At 41.2% G+C, this 23,433-nt stretch overlaps 1 protein-coding gene across 2 annotated transcripts in view; it reads left to right on the top strand.

The window, feature by feature from the left end:
• Positions 1 to 413: 413 nt before the first annotated feature.
• Positions 414 to 23,433, top strand: part of SYT9 (synaptotagmin 9) — a 158,767-nt gene continuing 135,747 nt past the window's right edge. For both annotated transcript variants that reach the window (XM_070426689.1, XM_070426690.1), the window contains exon 1: positions 414 to 590. In XM_070426689.1, the coding sequence (XP_070282790.1) occupies positions 446 to 590 (145 nt within the window). In that variant the 5' untranslated portion in view covers positions 414 to 445. The remainder of the gene's footprint in view (positions 591 to 23,433) is intronic.

The following is a 23,433-nucleotide window of genomic DNA, read 5'->3' as shown; positions in this document are numbered from 1 at the left end:
CTCTGAGCGCGAGGTGCGAGCGGAGTCCCACGCTCCTCTAGGAGCCGGCGAGCGCCCGGAGTTCCCCGCGGGCGCCACAGCAGGGACCACCGAGATCCCACTCCGCGGCGCGCACCCCTGACCCGGCCCCGCCCCTGGCGGCCGTGAGTGGCGGGCGGAGCGCTAGGAGCGAGGCGCGCTGGGCTGTGCGGCGCCACCTCTCCCGGTGCCGGGGGAGGGACGGAGGGGCCGGAAGGGAGAGAGAGAAAGCCCGACCGACCGGCTGGCAAAGAGCTGCATGCAACCGGTGGGAGGCCGGGCCGGCTGGGGCTGGGGCTCGGGCCGTTTCTCCGCGGGTCCCTGGCGGCGAGCGCGGACGGCCCGGAGGCGGCGGCTCTGAGCTGGCAGGCGGAGGGTTGTCTCCCGCGCCCGCCTGCCCGGCGCGGTCCGAGGATGCGGGGGGGCGATGCCCGGGGCCAGGGACGCGCTCTGTCACCAGGCGCTGCAGCTGCTGGCCGAGCTCTGTGCCCGCGGGGCCCTGGAGCACGACAGCTGCCAGGAATTCATCTACCACCTGCGGGACCGCGCCAGACCCCGGCTCCGCGACCCAGGTGAGTGCCGCCGCCACTGCCCGGCGCGGTCGGAGGGCCCTGGGCTGGGAGTTGGGGCCGCGCCGGGGCCTGAGGCAGAAGAGCGACGCGGACTGGAAGGAAGGGAGGGGGGGTTTGCCCACGAGCTAGCGCCCCCGGGCCTGATGCCGGAACCGGGCGGGGACCCCGGGGGAGGCTGCTGAGCGGAGGCCGAGTCCAGGTGGGCTGGGGTAAGGTTGGAAGGACCACGCCCGCCACCTGCGCTCCCAACGCTCGGGCTCCTGGGGGCGGCTCCAGAGCGCACAGCTCCGCGCCCCCTTCCCCTGGCTCTGCGCTCCGGGCCGGGGGAGGCCGTGACGGCCTCGGAGCCCTGGGAAGGGGGCCGAGGCCCGAGGAAAAGTCTGGGAAGTTGAGAGTTGGGGACGGCCCGTGTAGCGACTGAGTCCCACTGGGCGCTCGTCATCCTCGCGCTGAAGCGCCCATTTCCCTTCTTTGGTCTGGGTGAGAAGGGCGGGGAGGGATCCGTCGTTGGGTAGGGGACAGGGAGCCCCAGGTCCTGGGCAGCCGGGCCTGAACCCGTTCCCTGCGGGTCCCTCGGCGTGGAGGCGGCCTGGGCCTGGCGCCTGGCATGACCAGCTGCCACCTCTGGGCACACCTGGGTCAGTGGGCTCTCTGGCCAAGGCTTGTGCACCTGCAGTTATCCCCAGTGAAAGTTGTGAAGCTCCCAACTTTGGAAAGTTCATTTATTTTGGCATCTGACCAATTAAGGCTGGAGGAGGGAGTTTTGGTGGAGCCATTTGCTTTCCCCAAAGGCGCTGGGTCTCCCAGGTCTGACTTCTCATCCACTACTAGTTTCTGGCATACACAGTCCCTGTAAATATTTTCTTGAGATTCTACTCACCTTGAGAAAGTATTTTTTCAAATATTCTCTCAGCCTAAATACTAAAATAATAATAATAATAATAATTGTGATTGGATTGTTAAAGATGAGATGAAAAAAAAATATGGCCTTTCCCCTGATAGTCCTGTGTATAAATTTTGGAAATGAGCTATTGCTGTGCAAATTATCCAGCACAAATATACCTCATTTTAAGCCAATCTGTTATATAAAAACCCATTTCCCAAAGGATAAATTAGACAACAGTTTGATTCATAAAGAGGTACACACCGAGCCTGACTTAAATAGCATTTCCTTGGACAGTATATTCAAAACGAGTCTGTGGGGTGAAGAGGACTCATCGGTTAAAAGTTTACAATATATTTTTCCTACGCAAAGGCTTTTATTTCTATGGAAAAAGAAAAATTATTGTTCCCTATTGCCTGTGGTTACATTAATTAAGTTTATTGGATGATCAGTAATGTGTTATGTACGCCAAGTGGAGAATTAAGTCAAGAAATACTGTTGATCCCAAATGATTTCCCCAGAATTTTAATGCCCGGCCTTTGTGTGGTGTGTTGCTGAATGTGACATGCTGCACAGACCGCAGGCGTGAATGAGCGTGCCTCATGTCATGAACTAGGGGCGCAGGATGAAGTCCTAAGTGGGGCAAGTTCTGTCCTTCAGCAGCAGGAACAAGACAAGTATTTAGCATGCAGCATCCAAAGCAAGCCCTAGTGTTGCTGCGCCCCATGTCCTTGCCTGCGACTGTGCCACGAGTTCCCATTGTTTTCCCCCATAAGCAGTTGTCTTCGGCTTTTGTACAAGAGAAGATGGATGAGGCCTCTTGCTGAGTTGCATGTTTAACATCTTTTTGGCCGATTTTATGCCTCTGTTCTTTTTCACCCATGAGCTGGATTCCATGTTCTTAGGTCTCTCTCAGCCCCTACACTGGGCGGCCCTAGAGGAAGAGTCACAGAGAAGGTTCCTTACAAAAGACAAATCTGATTCTCTGGCTGAGAAATAGCCATAGACAGGAGTATGCCTTCCTGCTCTTTGAGTTCTTGAAAGCACTGCTCTGCTTTCTTAAACTACAGCCCAGGAGGTTTTGAGGCAGCCCCTGAGGATTATGGGTTTGTCAGGAAGTATCCTGCTTTTGAGGAAGGGGTTGGGGGCGGGGGGGTGAACTGTGAGTGCAAGGTGAGAGGAACTGAGGCTGAAGTTGACATCCAAAGTGTGCCCTCTCTCCCAGGGCACTTCAGCTCGGGCCAGAATTTTGTTTTCACTTTCCTCTTTCCTCTCCTTGCTTACATTAATTCTTACATCAGATGCATTTATCTCCCTCCCTCCGAAGCTGTTTGACTGTAAAAGCCAAGAGTGGCTTCAGTTTCTGAGCCCTGAAAGCTGAGTGGCTGGAGTAGCTGCACAACAAACGCTGTGCATGGTGCCTCTGCTGTTGTGTAGTGAACCAGAACCACCCTGCACAGCAGCCCTGACATGAGTCCCACGAGAGAGCTGTCTGTCTGCAGCCGTGACTTCCTCTTCTGGGAAGGAACCCACCTGGATGCCGCGCTCCAGCTTTCTCTAATTTCCATCCATGGCTACCTAGTGGTGGCCAGGTTTTCTCAAGCTCAGTTGAGGAACTTCGGTTTTAAAAGGAGAAAACATATGTAATTCCCTGTGGACAGCATAGTGACACTGGCTCTCGGATGTTTGTTCATGTTACAAGTGGGATAAGCCTGGGTTATAGACCAGTGGGCATCAGAAGGGTGATTCTTTCAGTGCTCTGATGTGGGAGTATTGCCCCTCGTCTTTCTTAACTTGGTGTTAAGAGGGGATTTGATCAAGTGTGATTTTAAAAAATGAAGCTAAGTCACAATTGGAACTGGGATGCCTCACCCATTTCTTCATCGGTACCAACTATGGAAAGTAAAGTACTGACCTTTAAGCTAAGTGGGAGTACTTTTTTTCCACAGAAAGCAATTAGAATGCTTCTGTTAGGGGTCTTTCGGTTGTTTCTTATACCGACAGGGTGGGGCAAAAGTAGGTTTACAAGTTGTGAGTATGCAAAACACAGTTTATTCTTGTATTATTATTAATTAATTATTGTATTATCTGCCATACAAGGAACTGTAAACCTACTTTTGCCCCACCCTGTATTGGCAATGTGGGACATAAACATGCAAATCTCAGAGAATAGCCTTCATGGCCAAGGGAAGAGCAAGTGCAAGGGTCCTGAGACAGAAGTGTCCTTAATGTGATTCAAGGAAACACTGAGTTCAAGGGCATCTGAAGCAGAGTGAAAACAGATGGAGAATAACAAGAAATGTGATCAAGGGTTTGAGGGGGAAGAGCATGTAGGACCTTGTAAACTATTATATAGTCTTTGGTTTTTACTCTGAAGGAGATGTGGAACCATCAGAAGGGGTTGAGCAGAGAAGTGGCAATACACTGGCTGCTGTGTTGAGAAAATACTGTAGAAGGTCATGGCTTGAAGACAGAGAAACATGTTAGGAGGCTATTGTAGTAATCTAGGCAGAGGAGACAGTGGCTTGGACCAGGGTCGTCTTAATGGAGATGGTGAGAGGAATTGGAGTATGGACACTGAAGGCACAACATTAGGGTTTGTTGATGGAATGGATGTGAGGAGAGAACAGAAGTTAAGGATGACGACTCCAAAGCTTTTTGACTTAAGTATCTCAATTTACTACAGAGAAGACTTCCCGTTGGAGTGGTGGAGGGAAATGAGGAGGTTCCTTATTTATTTATTTTTTAATTGTACTTATTGTGTGTTTAACAGTGACCTGAAGCATGTCTTCTTTAATATCACCAACTGGTCTATGCTTGGATTTTGTAAATGAGGACTTCATTCTCTCTCCTAAAGAAGGCCAGTTGATTGTAGGACAGCATTTATTGTTAAAGAGGTTTCTCCTTGTATGGAATGAAAAGCTGTCTAACTTTAACCCATTGATCTTGCTTATACTTTTCCCCAAGAAGTCAAAAAAAATGTCTCTTCTGGGGGGTGGGGGTGAGGAGAGAATGTTACTTCTCATTACACACCTTTGGCTGTTAGGAAGTAGCTATTTTAACTTTTCTCAACCTGTTGTTTCCACATCTGGAAAAGAGGATTGGATCATGGGACTTCTAGGTTTTCACCACATTTTATTATTTTCTTAAATCTTTTCTTCCGTAGGCTGCCAACCATGTCTGTGCCAAGCATTTAATGTAGGCCACTTAATTTAATCCTCATAACGTCTTCTAAGACCTTGCTGCTCAAAGTGTTCATCTGTGTACCAGCCCCATAGGCATCTTCAGGCAGCTTATTAGGACCCCGCCCAGACCTACTGCATATGATTCTGTGCATTAGCAGGAGCCTCAGCTGATTCATAGGGACATAGAAGTTTGAGGGGCATTGTATACAAGACTGATGTATACGAATAAACTAAAGCTCAGAGAGCTAAGCTAGCCCAAGACCACGGGCTCCATTTAAGAAAAGAGTTGAGTCTAAGTCAAAGTAGCATCTTAGGTAAACATATCACACATACTAAGAGTATAGGAGTTATTGTCAATGAAAATTCCTTAGGTATTTTTCATCAGAGCCATCTTTAGACTCACTTTCTCTGTTCTGCACTTCTATATTGGATTTCATTTCTAAGTGTAGGTTAAATTCTATGCAGTTTTAGGGATTCAGCTCAGTTTTGGGTTATGCATTTTTGAATTATATGAATTTGAATTATATGAAGTATTTGAGTTTTATGAATTATTCAGGATACTGGTTTTCCATTGACATTCTAGCTTTGTATTTCTAGAGACTTTTCTTCATTTTCTGGATCACCTGGTCAGGGTGTGAGCAGGGCCTTAGGACACATCACTCCTCTTTCTAGATGGACATTAACCTTATTCAGAAAAAGCTTTTTCTAAACCAGTGGTTTTCAACATTAGGCAGCTTTACCAAACAAACAAAAATAAAACAAACAAAAAAATTAAAACATTCAATCGGAATCTCTGGGGCTGGGGCCTAGTATCGGTATTTTTTTTACTTCCTCAGCTGATTCAAATGTGCAGCCAGGAGGCGGACAACTGTTAAGACCATCAAGTAGAGGATGAATCCACCTGACTCTGCTCAGCTTGCAAAATTAGGAAAGATGGTATCCAATGTCAGGGGTTTTGACTGTGACCCTTGCACCTTACTACCCAAATCAACTAATTCTTAACTTTCTTTTGACATTATTATCCCAAACTTTTATTTTGCAGGCTCCTTAAAATTATCATGAGAATCTATTATGTTATTCAGTTGGGGGGAAAAAGAAAGAACAAAATGAGAAAATCATGTCCAAATACTATTTCATTAAAAGGCCATAATGTGGAAATTTTATTAATGTCACATTATAGTGAATTAGAGTGAAGTAAACTCATTAGAAGATGTACATGTAAAATGATAATTAAATATAGTTTCTAAGGGAAATTTTCCAAAATAATTACCAAGATTAAATATTAGCCTTAATTCACATTTTCACAGATAGTCCAAAGAAAAGCAACCTGAAAACACTGGGTTTTTATGAATAGACATTGATGTGATTATGCACAATGGGGTTAATTTTAAAAATGAATGTTAATTGCAATCAGGAAATCGTCTTCTAAGGAATGAGTGGCATATTGGATGCATAATATGTGAAGAACTAATTTACATTTACTTCAGTGACATTTTGGAGCTTCTTCATAAATATTTTATTTAAACAAGTATGTTTTCATCTCTGTGGGATTCCTCTACATGGACCTTGGAGTGGTGTAGTCATGAGGCAATTGTCAAAAGGGAAAAACAAAAGCAAACCATGGTAAAGACTTCACAGGCAGTCCTGTGACCAGCTGCCTCTTCTAGAATAAACAATCAAAAGCACAAACTTTTTGATGTGGGCTAAACTCTCACAGAAAAATGAAGCTGACACCTCAGGAAAATTATCTTGAAATTCTCTATTTTGTAAAGAAGATAGGCAATTGCTTTCACTGGAAAAGCATATTGGCATTTTTGTATTTGTGTGTGCACATGTGCTTTCCCATATGTTTGGCTTCAAAACAAACAAACAAAAAAACAAACAAACACTTCATAGTTCTTTCTTAACTGATTTACTTGAAAGAACTAACAAGTTCACATGCTATCATGTTGGAGAAAGGGGAGGAACTTAGAGGCAGAAGTGGGAGAGCGGTCTCATTTTTTAAGGGATAATTTGGAGTATTTCTACTTTCTAAATGAAATTAGAGTTTCAGCCATAAAAGTGCTCCGTGGCTGCTGCTTTTAAGTGTTTCATCGGTTGGCTGTGGGAACCGCTTTAAACCAAAGCAATTCCCAGCAAGTAGGTTTTGCAGATCTCCTTGAAATAGTCATCCTGTGCATGTACTTTATCACACGAAAACTTTTATATCAACATTGATAGAGCTGCATCTGAAAGAAAAATAAATGAACTCACCCAGGAAATCAAGATGACAAAATGGAATAGGCAAGAGCTTTGGAGTCAGAATCTGATCCTGCACTTACTAGCTTTGTGACCTTGAGCAAAATATTTAACTCTTCACTTTATTTATCTGTAAAATGGGAGTGGGTGGCTGTCTAGCACAGTGCCTAGGGCAGGGGTGGGGAATGTAGAGTGGCAGGTTGTATAAAGCCCGGGAAATCATTTGGTCTGGCCCTGCCAAGGCATTAGGGGTGAGTTAATTAAATGTTTGACCAAATATAGCAGGCTCATTTTTTAGTTGATAATTTTGTATGGCCTGCTAATGATGTTATAAATATCCAAATGGCCCTTGGTGGTAAAAAGGTTCCCCACCCCCGGCCTAGGGTAAGTGCTCAATAAATTGAAATTGGTGGTAGTAGCATCACCTGTCCATGTTTCTTCTCAGCTGTGTCCATGACATGCATGTTTCACCTATTTGTAATCATTCAGAGACAAAATTTTCTATTCTACATTTTGTAAACTTAGCATTTTATTACAACTTATTATCTGTATGCTCCCGGGTAAGTCAATTTTGTGTCCTTGTTTTCTCATCAGTAAGATGGATTACTAGTTTCCAGATAAACTACAGAAAGCCCAATTTAATTTGAATTTCAGATAAGCAACAGATAATATTGCATGGGACATACTTAGATTAAATAATTATGCTTGTCTATCTGACATTCAAATTGAACTGGGCATCTTACATTTTTATTGGCTAAATCTGCCGATCCTCTAGTAGTACCTATCTCATAATGCGTGAAATACCATAGTAACCAGCACATAGCAAATGCTCAATAATTATTAACCATTATTCCTATTATAATTTTTCCATAATGAACAATTGTGATGACAATATATATTCTGAAGGGTAAACATACCTTTTTAATATAACTATTTGGGGGGGGGATTTCTAGATTTTAATTTTTCATTACTATTAATAATATTTTGTATTTATGGTATCCTACTCCCTTTTGGGAAAATTTCTTAATGATAAATGATCAACAGTGGGCTCAAATTGTTTTCCAGTAGATTGATGCCATTAAGCCCTGCTACATGCCAACAGTAAATCCACTAGCATTAGGTGGTATAAAGTGAACTTAAGGTTGCTATTTAACAGGAAATGTGTTTCTTTACAAGGGCATATGTATGGCCATTTACTTGTACTTTTTAAAGTAGTTACCTCATTGTTGTTTCAATTTGTACTTCTTGTAGGTAGAATTGAATATATTTAATATTTTAAACCTACTTGTATTTCCTCTTATGTAATTTTTCAGTGTTTATTCTCTACCATATGCCAGTTTATTTTTTTGAGAATCTAATGTTTTTCTTACCAATTTGCATTAGTTTAAAATATAAATATTCTCTTACATTAGCTCATAGGAGGAACATTGTATAGTGAATGAATTCAGATTATCTGACTATAATCAATCTATCATAGTAATTAAACTGCCTTTAAAAATTTTAGGGGTGCATCATTGTAGCATTCTTTTTTTTTTTTTTTTTTTGAGGGGAGGGTTAAGCTTTAATTGAACAATGTTGAAAATTAGAATTTTTCATTTTCTGTCCATAATGGCAAAGAGATGAAAACTAACACATTGTAACATTCTTTCCGATGCAAAGTGCTGCTTTTATTTATAGGAAATATGAAAACAATTTGTTGTTACATAACTCGGATATCTTTTTCCTTTATGTTTTCTCTCCCTCTTTTCAACCTCTTGTCCCTTCCAGCACTTATGTAACCTTTACTCTAGCCACTCTGATATGACCACTCTTTTTAAATTATAATTAAGTTAAATTAAAAAAAATGTGTTGAGTGCCTCTTAAGTGCCAGGTACTAGGTTAGGCATCAGTAATTCAGAGATACATTAGACATGGTTATTACCTCTGTGGAATTGAGATAAAATAATATTTACAACGAATAAAATGAAGAGAAAAAGGGAGATATGTGCTGGAAACAGTGCAGGAAAGAGGAGAGAAGTAATTAGCTGACTGAGCGGGTCTGCAGAGGTTTCCTAGAAAAGTTGATTCTTGGGTGGAGCACTTTGCCTGGAATGTGCGGGTGGGAAGGACAGTCTAGGAACTCAGAAAGGCCCTAAGACAGGAGAGAGCGGATCTTTGGTAAAAGTAAGCGGAGTGTGTGTTGGGGCTGTAGGGGGATGAGTCTGTTTCTGGTAGACACTGGTCAGATCGTGGAAGTTCTTGCATGCCGTTGTCAAAGTCCCACGGAGGACTTGGGCTAGAGCACTTCCATGTAGAAATCTTGAAAGAAATACAATTTACTGTGATGAGCCCAAAGGATCCATCCTCAGCAAAGTACTACAGGAGATTTCAGGATGGGGGAGTTCTGTGAGTGCACTCAAGTCTTTGTGGTTCTGAGGGAAGTGAGCTCCAGTGGGTGGTAAGGATGCTCTTCCTGTCCAAGGTAAGGTCCTGGCAGATTGGAATCACGGGATGGGGGATTACCTGTTTTAGATCCCCAATCATGTCACCCTGAAACGCAAGTATAATTACCTCATAGAGTTGTAAAAACTACCTTTAGCAAGTTTAGTCGCCTGGTTCAAGCATCTGGGCCCCAGATATAATTTCAGACTATGCCAACAATGACATCTTGATTCTCTGCCTGGTTATTTAACAATGAAAAAACAACATATTGAGTTACATTGAAACGACTCAGCTTGTGGATATGCGCAGTCTGTTTTTTCTGATGATGCAGGCTTGTTACCAGAAAGGGACCCGGCCTGGAGTGGGTCTGCTTTGGGCTGGCGGGTAGTGTGTGGGTTCTTGACTTTGTGAGGAAAGTGAGATGAAGGGTTTTTGTTTTCATTTTAAATTGTAAGAGATAACAGCACTAATGTGATGGGAATGATCTAGTAGAGAACAGAAATGCACGATGTAGGATAAGGAGGGGAGGATTGCTGGAGCAATGTCCTTGAATGAGCATTTGGATATCCTTCCTAGGAGTTCAGTGAAGAAGTCTATAGTCTGCATATATACATTTAGGGATTATCAGCAAAAAGATGATATTTAAAGCTGAGAAACTAGATTAGATCACCAACAGGCAAATGAAGATTAAAAAGAAAAGAAGTCAAACAACTAGTTAGAGGTTAGGGAGATGAGAAGGAACCAACAAAGGAGGCAAAGGACCAGCAAGCACATGGGAGGAAGGTCAGGGTTGTGGTGTCCTGGACATGGAGAAAGTATTCCTGAGAGGAGAGAGGGATCCCTTCTGTGAAATACAGCTGGTAGATCAGGTAAGATGAGGGCAGAGAGCCGACCATTGCCTTTAGCAACACACAGGTTCCTTGGTGACCTCGAATTGAGTGATTTTGGAAGAGAGGTGGGTGAGCTGAGTTGGCGAAAGTCTGACTAGAGTCTCTTCAAGAGAGAACAGGAGAAGTCAAAGAAAGAGAATGCTCATAACTTTTTTTGAGTTTTGTTGTGAAAGAAAATAATAATTCAAAAGATGGTTTTTAAAGAACAAAATAACTGCATTTTAAAAGTGATACAGAGAATTGAACTCCCTGAGTGGTGTGCTTGAGGAGGTGGGGTTTTCAACAGTTTGTTCATTGTCAAGGAGTCAGAGCAGAATACACAGGCCCAGGTGGGCAGATATGGTTTGGGGATATTACAGAAGTTTGTCCTCTGATTGCTATTCCAATACGGGTGAGAAAGGAAGCAGCAAGGTTATCAGCTGAGACTGAGGATGGGATAGGAGGTGATGGAAAAGAAAACAGAAAAGGGTCTGATAGTCCAGGAGATAGAAGAGTGAATGGATTAGGGAGGTGGAGTATGTTTGCCAGGCAGCCTTAAGGACCCTCTTGAAGTTGGTGATCATGAATTTAAAGTGATATCCCCCACCATAGGACAGCCCTGTGCAGGCACGGAGAGACAGGAGATTGTGTTTGAGCAGGGTCATGCTTATGTATGACAATGAAAGAGTGGCAAAGAGTTGAGGGTGTATAGAATGGCGTGATTGGGATGATTGGCTCTGAAATTTCATCTGAGTAAGGAGAGCAAAGTGGGCATGTGGGGGTTAGGGATAGTCCAAAGGGGACAGGATTGTAGGCCCTCTGGGCTGGGATGCTTCCTGAGAATGCAGTGAAGAAGAGGGGGCCAGAGATTACGGATGGGCTGCAGTTGTTGGATGGTCGGGTCTAGGGTATGATCATGGGAGTGAGGCACTAAGTTAGGCTGGAAGACAAATTACTGAAGGAGACAAGGAGAAGAATGGAAATACCAGGGTTTTGGAGGTATTGAATTAACCAAAAATTAAGAAAAAAGTAGTGTTGGAGAGAGTGACAACAAGCCAGAAATGGGGAGGTGGGAGTGACCTGAAGAAGAGTAGGTGTCCATGACGAGGCTGGGGATCTGGGGTGTAAGGGCTGCACTCAGCCAACATGACATTCAAAGCTGGGGGATCTTAGAAAAAACACCAGAAGTAGTAGACTATTAGTATTTATCTAGGCAGAGGTGTTGAAGGAATGCTTTAAGGAAATGGAGTTGAAGAAGAGGAAATAGATATAAAAAATATTCAACAGGTAAAATAGTCAGTACACTGAAACGAATGGAGGGATCCTAATTCCCAAATTTTTGGCACAAGCGCCTGGAGGATGGTCTTATCAGGTTTACCACAGGAAGTCTGGGAAAGTAATAAGATGAACTTTGAATACTTTAAGTTTGAGGATGTGTCTGAGATCCAATGCAGATGTCCAGGGAAGTTAACTGTTGGAACCATTGGAAAGAAGTTACTGGAAATCAGAGAGTGAGAAGTGGTTGAATTCTAAGGCCACTTCTAAATTGAAGGGTTTTGGAAAGTGATTCTCAGTGCCAGCTAGGCATCAGAATCAATTGGGGAACTTGTGAAAATGCAAGTGCCATTTCCCCTGATTGACTAAATCAGAATCTTCTGGGCTCACACCTAATATATCTCGACACGTGAGCCTGGTGTGCAGCCAAGGTTGCAAATGACATGCATTTATGGCCTTTATGGGTGGATATTACTTTTTACAGCCCCATTGTCAAAATAAATGCTCTAACCATTTGTATAAATTTGTTATAAAATATTAGGCAAGAAAATCCCAGCACAAAAATGCATTTACTATCTGTCATTGATCCTTATTTTCTTACCAGAGTGGGAGGTATCTCAAAGTATTAGTAAGTACGGCTGCTGTTGGTGCAACTAATAATAAATTCTGTATAAAATTTAGCTGTAGGATGTAACTCTAGCATCCTGGCACTAAAATCATGGTCTTCTTTATTGCTAGGCTTACAGTACTATGATTATGATTTATTTTTAATTTAGGGTAACCATGCTGTAAATGCACTCTGTAAAATTCCAAGTAGGCCGTGAACTTAGAGAAGAACATGCTTGCTTGATTCCTGTGGGCCGTCCCTCATTCTTGCCAACATGTCCACTTCCTGTCAGAAAAACCTGGGAAACAAAGAAAGAGGGGCCACATTAGAACCATTTTGAACACTTTTCAGACATATCTTAGGTCAAACATATTTTCCTTTCTGAATTTTTCAAATAACGTGGGTGTCAGTAATGTGGATGGCATAGCTGAGCCAGCTCTGAATGCTTCCCAAATTATTTCAGAGGGAATGAGAGAACTGTTGTTTGCTTTTCTTTAATCTGTTCCACTGCGGCCGCTACTTTAGATTTAATGTCACTGTAATATCCTGAATTTATAGGTCATCCTTCTTCCAGGGCTTTTAAAGTGCTTTGTGTGAATTACTTTAATTTTCAGGGAGTTAAAATTCATCATGTTATGGAATATATTTCAGAGAGAGTTTACAAAGAGAACTAGAAAACCCCCCTCATGTGCTTCTTTTTGCCTTCCAGCTGCTGTGGGTAGAATCACCCGTTGATCCTAACTCCACAACTGCTTTAGAGCCCATTTATGTATAGATTTCTGTAGGCTTCTCGTGGGGCATCTAATCCTCAGAGGTTCAATTTGAGAGGATCCACTCTGCAGGCCCATAAAGATTAAAATAGCAGCTCTTTTTCATTACATTGGTTTTATGATCTTTTAATTTCCATATTGTCTTACGCTTCAGTGACTCAATCACCACTCTCTTACCAGTGCCTTAGAATGTGGGAATTGGGAAGTTAACTTGGACAGGTTCACCAACAAGAGCTCTACAGTGTACGCCTGCATAGTAAAGGGAGTTGGTTCAGGGCTGTGGACACAGTGCTATGGACAGCCATTAGCTTTGATCAGAGAAGCTCCTAGGGAGCAGCAGGTGGTAAATAGTGGCCTTAATCATGCAGCTAAGAACAGGAGGAAATCTCAGGAGGACCAGAGTTAGCTTTACACTAGCTGGTTCTTTTTTTAAAATATATTTTTATTGATTTAAAAGAGGGAGGGAGAGAGAGATAGAAATATCAATGATGAGAGGGAATCATTGATTGGCTGCCTCCTGCACGCCCCCTACTGAAAACCAAGCCTACAACCCAGGCATATGCCCTTGACTGGAATCAAACCTGTAACCCTTGAGTCTGCAGGCTGGCGCTCTAGCCACTGAACCAAGTCAGCTAGGGAACACTAGCTGGTTCTTTAAATGTTCAAGAACTAGTTTCATTAAAGATATAAAATAACAAGTTTAAAATATCTGTGGATTGTATATTGTCTGTATTTACTCTTTTTGCAAAGCCTCATGCTAATTAAACTTAACATTCCTATAATATACTGAATGTGACATAGAAGTCATTAAGTAAAACTTACTTTATTTTACTTTTTCTTGTAAAAAGGCATCTATTTGGCTTTTAGTACAAAATGACTCAGAGAAACACAGAAAGAAAATTCACAAGCCAGTTATTGAATTAAAAAAAAATCCCCAATAGACAAATCTAGTCACATTCCCTGTCCTTGGTCTGGACTAGAAAACAGGAAGCTATAAACCCACCAATATCTGACCCTTTGAAGAGATAGTTTTTAAAAAGGAAAGAAAGTAAAGAAGAATAAACAAACAGTCCCTGAAATCCGGCAGGTGGTTTTTAGAAGCTACTGTACTCTTGCCTTAGTCACCCTGTGAAATGAGATAACTGTGGTTGGAATGTGGCCACCTCCTCCTAGTACCGGATCTTCATATGAAGGGAGGATGCTGGTAAATAAAACTTATTTTAAACTGATCAACAGAACAATAACTAAAGAAGACTTAGCAGCCTTACACTTTTAACTTTCAGAAATGAAGCAATATTTAAATATATAGAACCAAGATTGTTAAAATTTCAGAAGCTAGAAAAATCAGAATTATAGAGGGAAATCACCACACTTCACTAATAATCTGACACTTCGAATAGACACATAAACAGAGGATAGAAAATTGTCATTAAAAGTTTGATTTGTATGAAACACTTAAGGAATTTTCTACTCACCAAGAGAAAAATCATGTTCATAGAATATTTCAAAAAGGTGGTCACTATCATAAAAGGGGAACTGATCAGGCCATGTGTATGGGCCACATTTCATTGACCATAATGCAATGAAATGATCAGTGAATGAACAATAAGAAACACCACCACCAAAACCCTAAATGCCTAAAACTTGAACTCTTTCGGAGATAGATTCAGTAAAATAAATAAATAAATAAATAAAATCAGAAATGGAAACTGAAATTATAGATATTGAAAATATAATGGAAATAGGAGTACATATATCAAAACTGTGGAGTGCAGCCAAAACTATATTTAAATGAAAATTCATAACTTTAACTTGATATGGTACATAAATAGAATGATAGAAAATAAATAAATCAAGCATTAAATTGTGGAACCTAGAAATGGAAAAATAAAGTAATCCAAAAAAATGAAGGAGCAAAGAAAGCACTAGTGATACCAAAAGATGAAATTAATGAATTAGAAAGTGGGGAAAAAACAAAACCAAGGTATGTTTCTTTGAATTGTAAATAAATAAATATTTTGTTATTCTGACCAAGAAAAAAAATGTGAGAAAACAAATATAAAGCAAAAGGGATGAGAAAAGGAATATTATAACCGATGTAGAAGAGATTTCAAAACTTATATAAGAAAATGCTGTATATGCCAATGATATCTCCATACAAATTGAGTGGAAGGCATAAACATTCTCAGAACAGGTATAAAAATATCTAGAAGACATTATAAGCTACAGGCCAGATATTTGCACAGGTCAGCTTATCAAAATATCAGTAGTGCATCATCCTCTCTTTTGTTGGAGCTATAATAGTTATTGCACACTTGTTTTAAATTCTCATTGCAGAAAGAAGAAAAACATTTTAAATTAGCATGAGAAATAAGTAATGGTCACAAGCACGTCCACTACCCAAAAAGAATCACTTATTTTTTTAAAAAAACATACACTAGAATTGAAATTGCTAAATGTAGGCTTATACACATTACATATTTTAATATAAAATTATCAAGTTGTTCTCTGTAGAGGCTTAACAATTCATATATTTTTAAAACTATTCCACAACACAGAAAAATATAGAAAACTTCCCAATTCACTTTATTAGGCTAGGAGCATACCAATATTAAATCTAACAAAGACAATAGGGAAATATTTCTTAAAATATTTATGCACATAAAAAATATCAAGCATATAAGTACTCAAATTTTATGTTAAATAATAGTAAAATAAGTACAGTTTTGTATTAAAAGAATGATGTGCTGTGAGCTTGTAAGGTTTATTTCAAGAATACAAGAATGGTAAAGCACTAGGAAACCTGTTATCACGATGATAAGGCTTTTTTTAATCTTTATTTTTTTTATTGGTTAAGGTATTACAAATGTGTCCTCATCCCCCCATTAACCCCAACCTCCTCCCCCTCACCCCCACTCATGCTCTCATCCCCCTGTTGTCTGTGTCCATTGGTTTGGCTTATATGCATGCATACAAGTCCTTTGGTTGAGCTCTCCCCCTTACCCCCACCCTCAGCGATCAGACTGTCAATCCCCACAATGATAAGTTTTATTTTGTTGTTGTTGATGTATATAATTTGTTTTAATTTTTGACCATGTTTATACAAAATAAGTAACATAAACTTTGCAGATTTTTCTCAATCTCCAGCCATTCCCTTATTTTTTAAAAAAATAAACTTTTGAGACATATTTTATGTCAAATAATTCACCCACTTTAAGTTTACAATTGAGAGATTATTTAATAAATCTGTTAAGTTGTGCAAGCATCATTATAAATCACCTTTAGATTTCCTTCACCGCAGCAATATCCCTCATGTTCATTCTCGGTTAATCTGGTTGAGAAGGCCACTGATTCACTCTCTGTCTCCAAAGATTTGCTTTCTCTGGACATTTCATACAAATGGAATCATATTGTATGTGGTCTCTTTTGTGACTGTCTTCTTTCACTGAGACACTGTTTTTGAGGCCCAGCCATGTTGTAGCCTGTGTTATTAGTTCTTTCCTTTTTATTAGTGATGAGTGTTTCATGATATGGATACTTTATTTATCCATTCACCAGTTCATGGACATTTGGGTTGTTTACAGTTTGGGAGCCATTATTGCTGCAAAGTAAATTCAGTTGCAAATTTTTGCATGGACACATGTTTTACTTTCCCTTGGGTACATACCCATCAGTGGGATTTCAGGGCCATATGATAACCCAATGCTGAAAATTTTGAGGAACTGCCAAACTGTTTTCCAAAATGGCTGCACTGTTTTACCTTCCAGTCAGTAGTGTAGAAGGGCACCCATTTCTCTGTATCCTCACCAGTATTTGTCATTATCCATCTTTTTTATTATAGCCTTTCTAGTGAGTGTGAAATGGTGTCTCAGTCACAATAATAAATTTTTAGAGAAACATAATCATCTCAGGTGATGTCCAAAAGTCATCTGATAAAATTTCACATTATTCTTGTTAGTAACTTAGGAAACAAGCTGCTACCTTAATAAGAATGCTGGTGTGATGATGATGGTGATGATATGGTAAAAATCACATTATAACTATTAATAACAATGATGATGATACATAATAGAACTTAATCCCAGATACTGTTCAAAGCTTTTTGTATAATAATGCATTTAACACAGCAACCTTGAGGTAGGTTCTAGTGTTATCTCCATTTTACAGAGGAGGAATCCAGAGCTCATGCAGAAGAAAGTGATTCCTCTGACTCACAGCTAGTAAGTAAGTCGTGGAGCCAGAGTTTGAATGCAGGCATTGGGGATGCAGAGTCCAACCCGTTAATCCTTCCCTGCAATACGGAGACTCTCATCTCTGCTGGGCCCTCAGTGCTGCCTGATTGATCGTACTTCTATCATTTGGCCTCTGCCTTGCCCTTTTCCCACTCATCTTTAGCTCCACTTCTACTCTCAACTTGCTGCAGCTAACTGTACTTCCCACTTCTTAGATAAAATAAAGATTATAACCGCCCCCCCCCCCCCAAAAAAACCCTAATGGAACAAAGTAACATGGCAATATAGTATTTGGTAAAGGTGGCATTTCAAATGAGTGGGGAAGAAAGTGGATTATTCAGTAAATGGTGTTGGGATAATTGGCTATTTGGCTAATTATTGTATTTATCACATTTTGAATTTTACAAACAATAAAACCATTAAAATTCTAAAGGATGATAAAATAATGTATAATCAAGATTTTCTTTGTATGACAGAAAAGCATAAAAACGGTGGCTTAACACAGAAAGTACATTTTAAAAATTCTCTCACATAAGTAGACCTAGAGACGGGCTGCCCAGGTCTGGGAGGCTCCAGGCAGCAGTAAGACCCAGGTTCCGTGGACTTTCTATTTTGCCTTCTTGAGTGCATGGCTTCTCACTCACAGTCACCTCATGGGCTGAGGTGGCTGCTGGAATTCCAGAGCTCACATTTGCATTTCTCAGAGAGACTGAAGGCCCCACCTCCAACCCGATTTGCAAATCCTGCATCTGCTCTTAAGTAATCTTTCTGGAAGTCCTGCTCAACACTGTGCTCTCATCTCATCAATCAGAGTTTAGTCACATGGCCATACCTGAGTAGAAGGAAAGTTGGGAAATGTAGTCTTTTGGCTTATTATCTTGTCAGTCCAAATACAATTTAAATTTCAGGGTATTTTTAATTTGGAAAAAGGAAAAAGTAGATATTGGGTGGCAACTACCAGTATATTTTAGGTAGGTGATGCATTCTTGAGCATGACCCCAAAGCCAACAACTCTAATAGACAAGCTTGATGGAGTTTGACAAACACAACAGCGACAGTATTTTTTTCTTTTGCAAAATGCATTATAAGCAAAATGAAGGCAAGCAACAAAATGGGACAGAATAGTTGCCATGAATGACATATAATTAATTTTCTTAAAGTATAAAGAAATACACTAATCAGTAAGAAACTTGATTGTGTCTTTTGAAGGGAAGCTATTCTTTGGTTCTCCTTTAAATGTACAAAAATACATTATGGACAATGCTTAATCTTATGTGTACTTTTCTTTTTTAAAAAAATATACTTTATTGATTTTTTACAGAGAGGAAGGGAGAGGGATAGAGAGTTAGAAACATCGATGGGAGAGAAACATCAATCAGCTGCCTCCTGCACACTCCCTACTGGGGATGTGCCCGCAACCAAGGTACATGCCCTTGACCGGAATCAAACCTGGGACCCTTGAGTCCGCAGGCTGACGCTCTATCCACTGAGCCAAACTGGTTAGGGCTTATGTGTACTTTTCAAAGAAAAACCATGTTGATCTTTTAGCTAGCGGGGAGCATTTTTTGTTTTGGGTGTACACATTCTAGGCTCGTCAGTTTAATGCGTCTCTGTATTAATACATGTATGGTGATGGACTACACGATTTAGGAGAGACTCAGCTAGATTACCTGAATGCTCAATTAACTGCCTTGGTGAGAGTCATCTGCTTTCAGATTGCTAAGAAGATCAAATCAGCAGCCATTCTCAGTTCAGTGCTTTATCAGGAAGTGAATGAAAGTGAAACAAACCATTAGGCGTCATTTTTCTAAATATTAATAACTGAATTTCAAATCCTAGAAAAAAGCTTTGCTTGTTTTTAGTGGTTATTATAGCCTGGGATGTTTTTACCCGAGGTCAGGACTTGGGGACACTGGGAGGGGTTACTGCTTGTCGCCTGATTACTTAGACAACAATAATTCTTCATAGCTTTCTCTTAATATCTTTTGATTAACAAGCAAGTTGGAGCCAAGTGGATTTCAGTTATTTGGTATCCTTGGTAACCACCGTTAGATGATGAATTGGATCAGTTGAAATTAATTTCTTGTGAAAATCTGCTTTCATGAGAAAATATTAGCTTTGATGTTTAGATGTACAAGAAATATACGTGTGTGTGTGTGTGTGTGTGTGTGTGTGAGTGATCATACGTGGAGACTATTTATAGATGAAAAAACTACAAAGCCTAGTAAATTTATAAAATGGGGATGAGGGAAGGCTGTAAGGGCTCTGCCTTTAAGGACCCTGCTTTTACCTGGAGAGAGGGGACTTCTATAAATGAAGGAACATGAGGTATAATAGCCACTACGTGAGCTTTTGTTCAGCTACAGGAGTAGCCTTTCTTCCCTTGCATTTGTGAATGCTGTCATGACAAAGCTACTTTATTGTTATCAAAGTTTGGAAAAAGACAGAGAACATTTTTTTGTTCCAGTATAAAATAACCCAATATACTGTATATTTTAGCTCCAAGCACATTCTTATGTCAATTTAGGAAGCATTTTCCTTTGGTCACAATAGGTACCTTAGGTGAGGCCCATATCTATGACAAGTCATGCATTTCTGGAAATTTATACATTGTGGGTATTGCTAGAGCATGACAGAACCCTTTCTGGACTGTGTAGCATGGGCTGGGGCTGCTGGTTGGCGAGATAGCAGTACGTCCATCCTCACATTTGGAGCCTGCAGCAAAGGGTGAGCTAGAGCAGCCCATTGTACTGAGGTGCCTTGGGTCCCAGCAACCACACATTTCCCTAGAGGGGGCCGGTGAGGGGGGGGCTTTCAGTTGCAGGTAGGATTTTGGCTGCTGCTGACTTCAGGATATTCTCTTTGCTCTCAGAGGAGCAATAAGAGAGAGATTTAAAGTGAAAAAGCAGGAGCTGAGCTATAACAGGGTGAATCACAGTGTTATTTATAAGATTAGCTGCTTAGAACTTTTTACCATCAAATCTCCCTTGCTCTACAGTTAAATATTCCCTAAATGAATACTTCCAGGCAATGGCAAATATCCTTGGCAGTCCATGTAAACTGAGTGCAAAGACTGCTTCACCACCTCGTAGTTGTATAACTTGGGGAGAGTTACCTCATTTCTTGGTGTCTCAAATTTGTTTGTATCTGTGCAAAATGAGGATAATAGTGTTTGTAGGGGAACTGTAAGGTGTAAATGACATTATGGATTTGGGACAAGGCCTGGCACTTAGAGCTCAATAAATGTTAGTTCCCTTATTACTCCCCTCAGGAAAAGGTTTTTCTGAGGTTTTTTTTTTTGTTTTTTTTTTAAATTTGTGCAAGTGACTCTTACCCCATCCTTTATTTTTGCTTTCTTTTATTTCTTCCATTAATCTCCCTTGTTTTTCACTCACCTTCTGATGCCCTGCTGCGTTATTGTTTTATTGTTTTCTCTTCTCTAACTTCATCTTGTCATCCCCTCTTGCCTCATTTTATCCTCCAAACTTGTTATTAGCCCTTTGCTGCTGCTTTTCATAAGTGATAATACAGTGTAATTTAGCTATTCGTTCACTGCGTTTAACAGGAAACTCCCATGTTCTGGGCGCTGTCCTTGGTGCTAGACTTGTTGTGATGAGAAAGGAATGGCCCCTGTCCTCAAGATTACCGTCTAATAGAGGATATAGGTAAGTAAACAGGCAATTATAATGTAGCGCAGTAAGGGAAAGTGTGGTGTGTTATGGAAACTCATAGGAGGTTTGCCAAACTTGAACTTGGTAGGAGTGGTATGGAAGACAGCTTCCCCAGAGAAGGAATAAACAAGCTCTGACACGTTATAGAAGTGAGAGTTCAAGCAAAGCATTCAGACATAGAGTTTTGTTTTGTTTTTTGGGGGGGAGGAGCATGTGAAAAGGCTTGAGTATTTGAAGTGGTGCATGACCTTAGGGAGCCTGAAGGAGTTTAGGGTAGGTGGAGTTGAATTTGGGAGTTAGAGTAGGGGGTGGTTACATGATGAGAGAGAAAATCAGAAAGGTACATGGGGTCTTGTGGGCCATGTTAAGAATTTGAATCTTGTCCTAAAGGCAATAATGATATGTTTTATGGTAGAATCCATCTGGTAGAGAGTATAGTAGGAGGGAGGTATAAAGGAAGTCCGAGGCTTCTGATTTAGGCAGCTAATTCACACAGAATATTGAAGAAGGAGCAGGTTGAGGGAGTGAGAGAAACTGAGTTGGGTTTTAGAAATGTGTGTTTGAGGTGTATAGTAGTTGTAACTATGTGTCAAAATGAAAAGGGTTTTCAAATTTTATTTTGAAATTATGACAGTGATTCTACATGCCATTCCCAACTGTTTTCTTGGGGTGTGTGTGTGTGTGTGTGTGTGTGTGTGTGTGTTTCTTCCCCATGATTCTGGTCCTTCTACCTGTTGGTATATTTCGGTGTGCATGGTTGGGTAATGAAGGCTCAATTACATGTATCCAAGAGGGATCAAAGTGAGTCCCGTGGCCAGAAACATGGGCGGATGGTGATCCCAAGGGAAGTATATGAATGAGGGTTGGGGCAGGGGTAAGTGATAGATAAAGTCTTATCCTGCCTAAACTCAATCTCCAAGATGAGAGATGTCTCTAAATCAGCTAATTTCATTGAAGAAACAACCATGGCTTTGTTATTGCTGAATTTTTCCAAAATGTGTGGAGACTCTTTTTATTTCTGGCCTGTATGCCCTTTGAGATAAAGTTCCATGATAAGTGCATTACCTGTGGGGCTATGTAGACCTGCCTTTGGCCTGTCAGACCCTAACTTCTCTTTTGCTTCCAGTGGAGCCCTCGCATACTGGTCTTTCAGGATTTGTTGACCAAATCCAGCTTTCTGTAGTTTACAACAGTCATGAATGTATAATTGATCATACCTCTGTTAAATTCATATTTTCACTGTGTTAGTTGTTTGTTTCCTTTCTCCCCACACTGCTGTGCTCTTGTCTCCATCACTACTCAGGTTTTCCCTTTCTTCACCTCTTACAACCCACCTGGTGCAAGGAACTGTACCTGACCTTGAACTTCTGGGGCTGATGCCTTATAGTGTAAATGGAGGAATGAGGAGTCTTCCCTTACAGGATGCAGCAGCCACACCGAAGGCCACCTTCTCAGGAAACCTAGCAGTGGTTTCTCAGGTCCAGGCCCCTCCACTGACAAACATGATTTATTTTGTTTTGTTTTGTTTACAACATCTCCTGTTACACCTGATTCCTCCCATAGATTTGGGAGACCATCCTAAAGGGTCTTGCAATCCATTGGAGTGAAGAAGGCTGAGTGATCTAACAGCTTCATCCTGGCCCTGTAAAGCCCAGGGCATGGGCTGGAATTAGTTCTTAGGAGACAGGGCTGTACAAAGACACCTGGCAAAGTGTACATGGCTTCTGCTCCAGCCTGGGCATGCGCCTGGCCCGCCAGCACTGCTCCAGCTGACCTCTCCTGATTTGCCAGCCTCTGGACTTTGCCCATCACTTCTCCAATGGCCTCTCTCATCACAGCCACACTGCTCATAAAATAGCTTACACTTGCTGGGTTGTTTCCTCATCTTCTTCAATTTGCACACCCGCCAGCCCTCTGAGGCTGCTCTAACCGTAGTCACCAGTGACCTGCTAATTGCTAATCCCAGTGGCCACATTTCTGTTATTGGAATGCTGCTGCTCTTGAAATGGTGATCACTGCTTCCTACGCTCTTGAATTTTGCAATACCGAATCCAGTTCTTTTTCCTCTTTCATGGGTTTCTTTTCTTCTGCTTGCACCTTAAGTGTTGGTGTTTCCTAATTACTTGGCATGGCCCCTGCTTTTCTCACTTTTTGCACTTTCCCCCAAGTCTTCCCCTGCACTCTCAAGATCCACCAGCCACCAATACTCTGATAGTTCCCAATCCACGTCTCTGCCCAGACTATGTTGAGCTTTAGGCCTGAAGTTTAATAGCCTCGTGGATGTCTCCCTCTGGATAGACAAAAGTCACCTCAAATTCATCATGTCCAAAACTGGAGTCATCATGTTGGCCTTTACCCTTGATGTTCTTCTGCCTGAAATATTCTCCCCACGGTTCCCACAGGCTCACCACACTCTTCATTGAGTCTCCCTCAATCAGCACCTTCTCAGGCCCCATAGGAACCTATTTCTTCCCTGGCTTTCCTTTTCTTCAGAGCTCATATATCTGAATTTACATGATAGATTTTTTTTTTTACTTGTTTAGTGTTTGCCTCCCCCCATTAGAATTAAGCTCTTTTTATCTCTCTAGTTCACTATTATGTTTGTAGCACTAAACCAGTTTCTGGAATGTAGTAGGTGCCCAAATATGAAGTGAATGAATAAATCATCTCTCCAACCCCAGACTGAATTCTG

Source organism: Myotis yumanensis, unplaced genomic scaffold, assembly GCF_028538775.1.
Source record: "Myotis yumanensis isolate MYYU_CA2020_CCGP unplaced genomic scaffold, mMyoYum1.0.hap1 SCAF_10, whole genome shotgun sequence".
Lineage (NCBI taxonomy): Eukaryota > Metazoa > Chordata > Mammalia > Chiroptera > Vespertilionidae > Myotis > Myotis yumanensis.
Note: the sequence above shows the minus strand (reverse complement) of the source record. Positions and strands in the feature narration are given on the sequence as shown.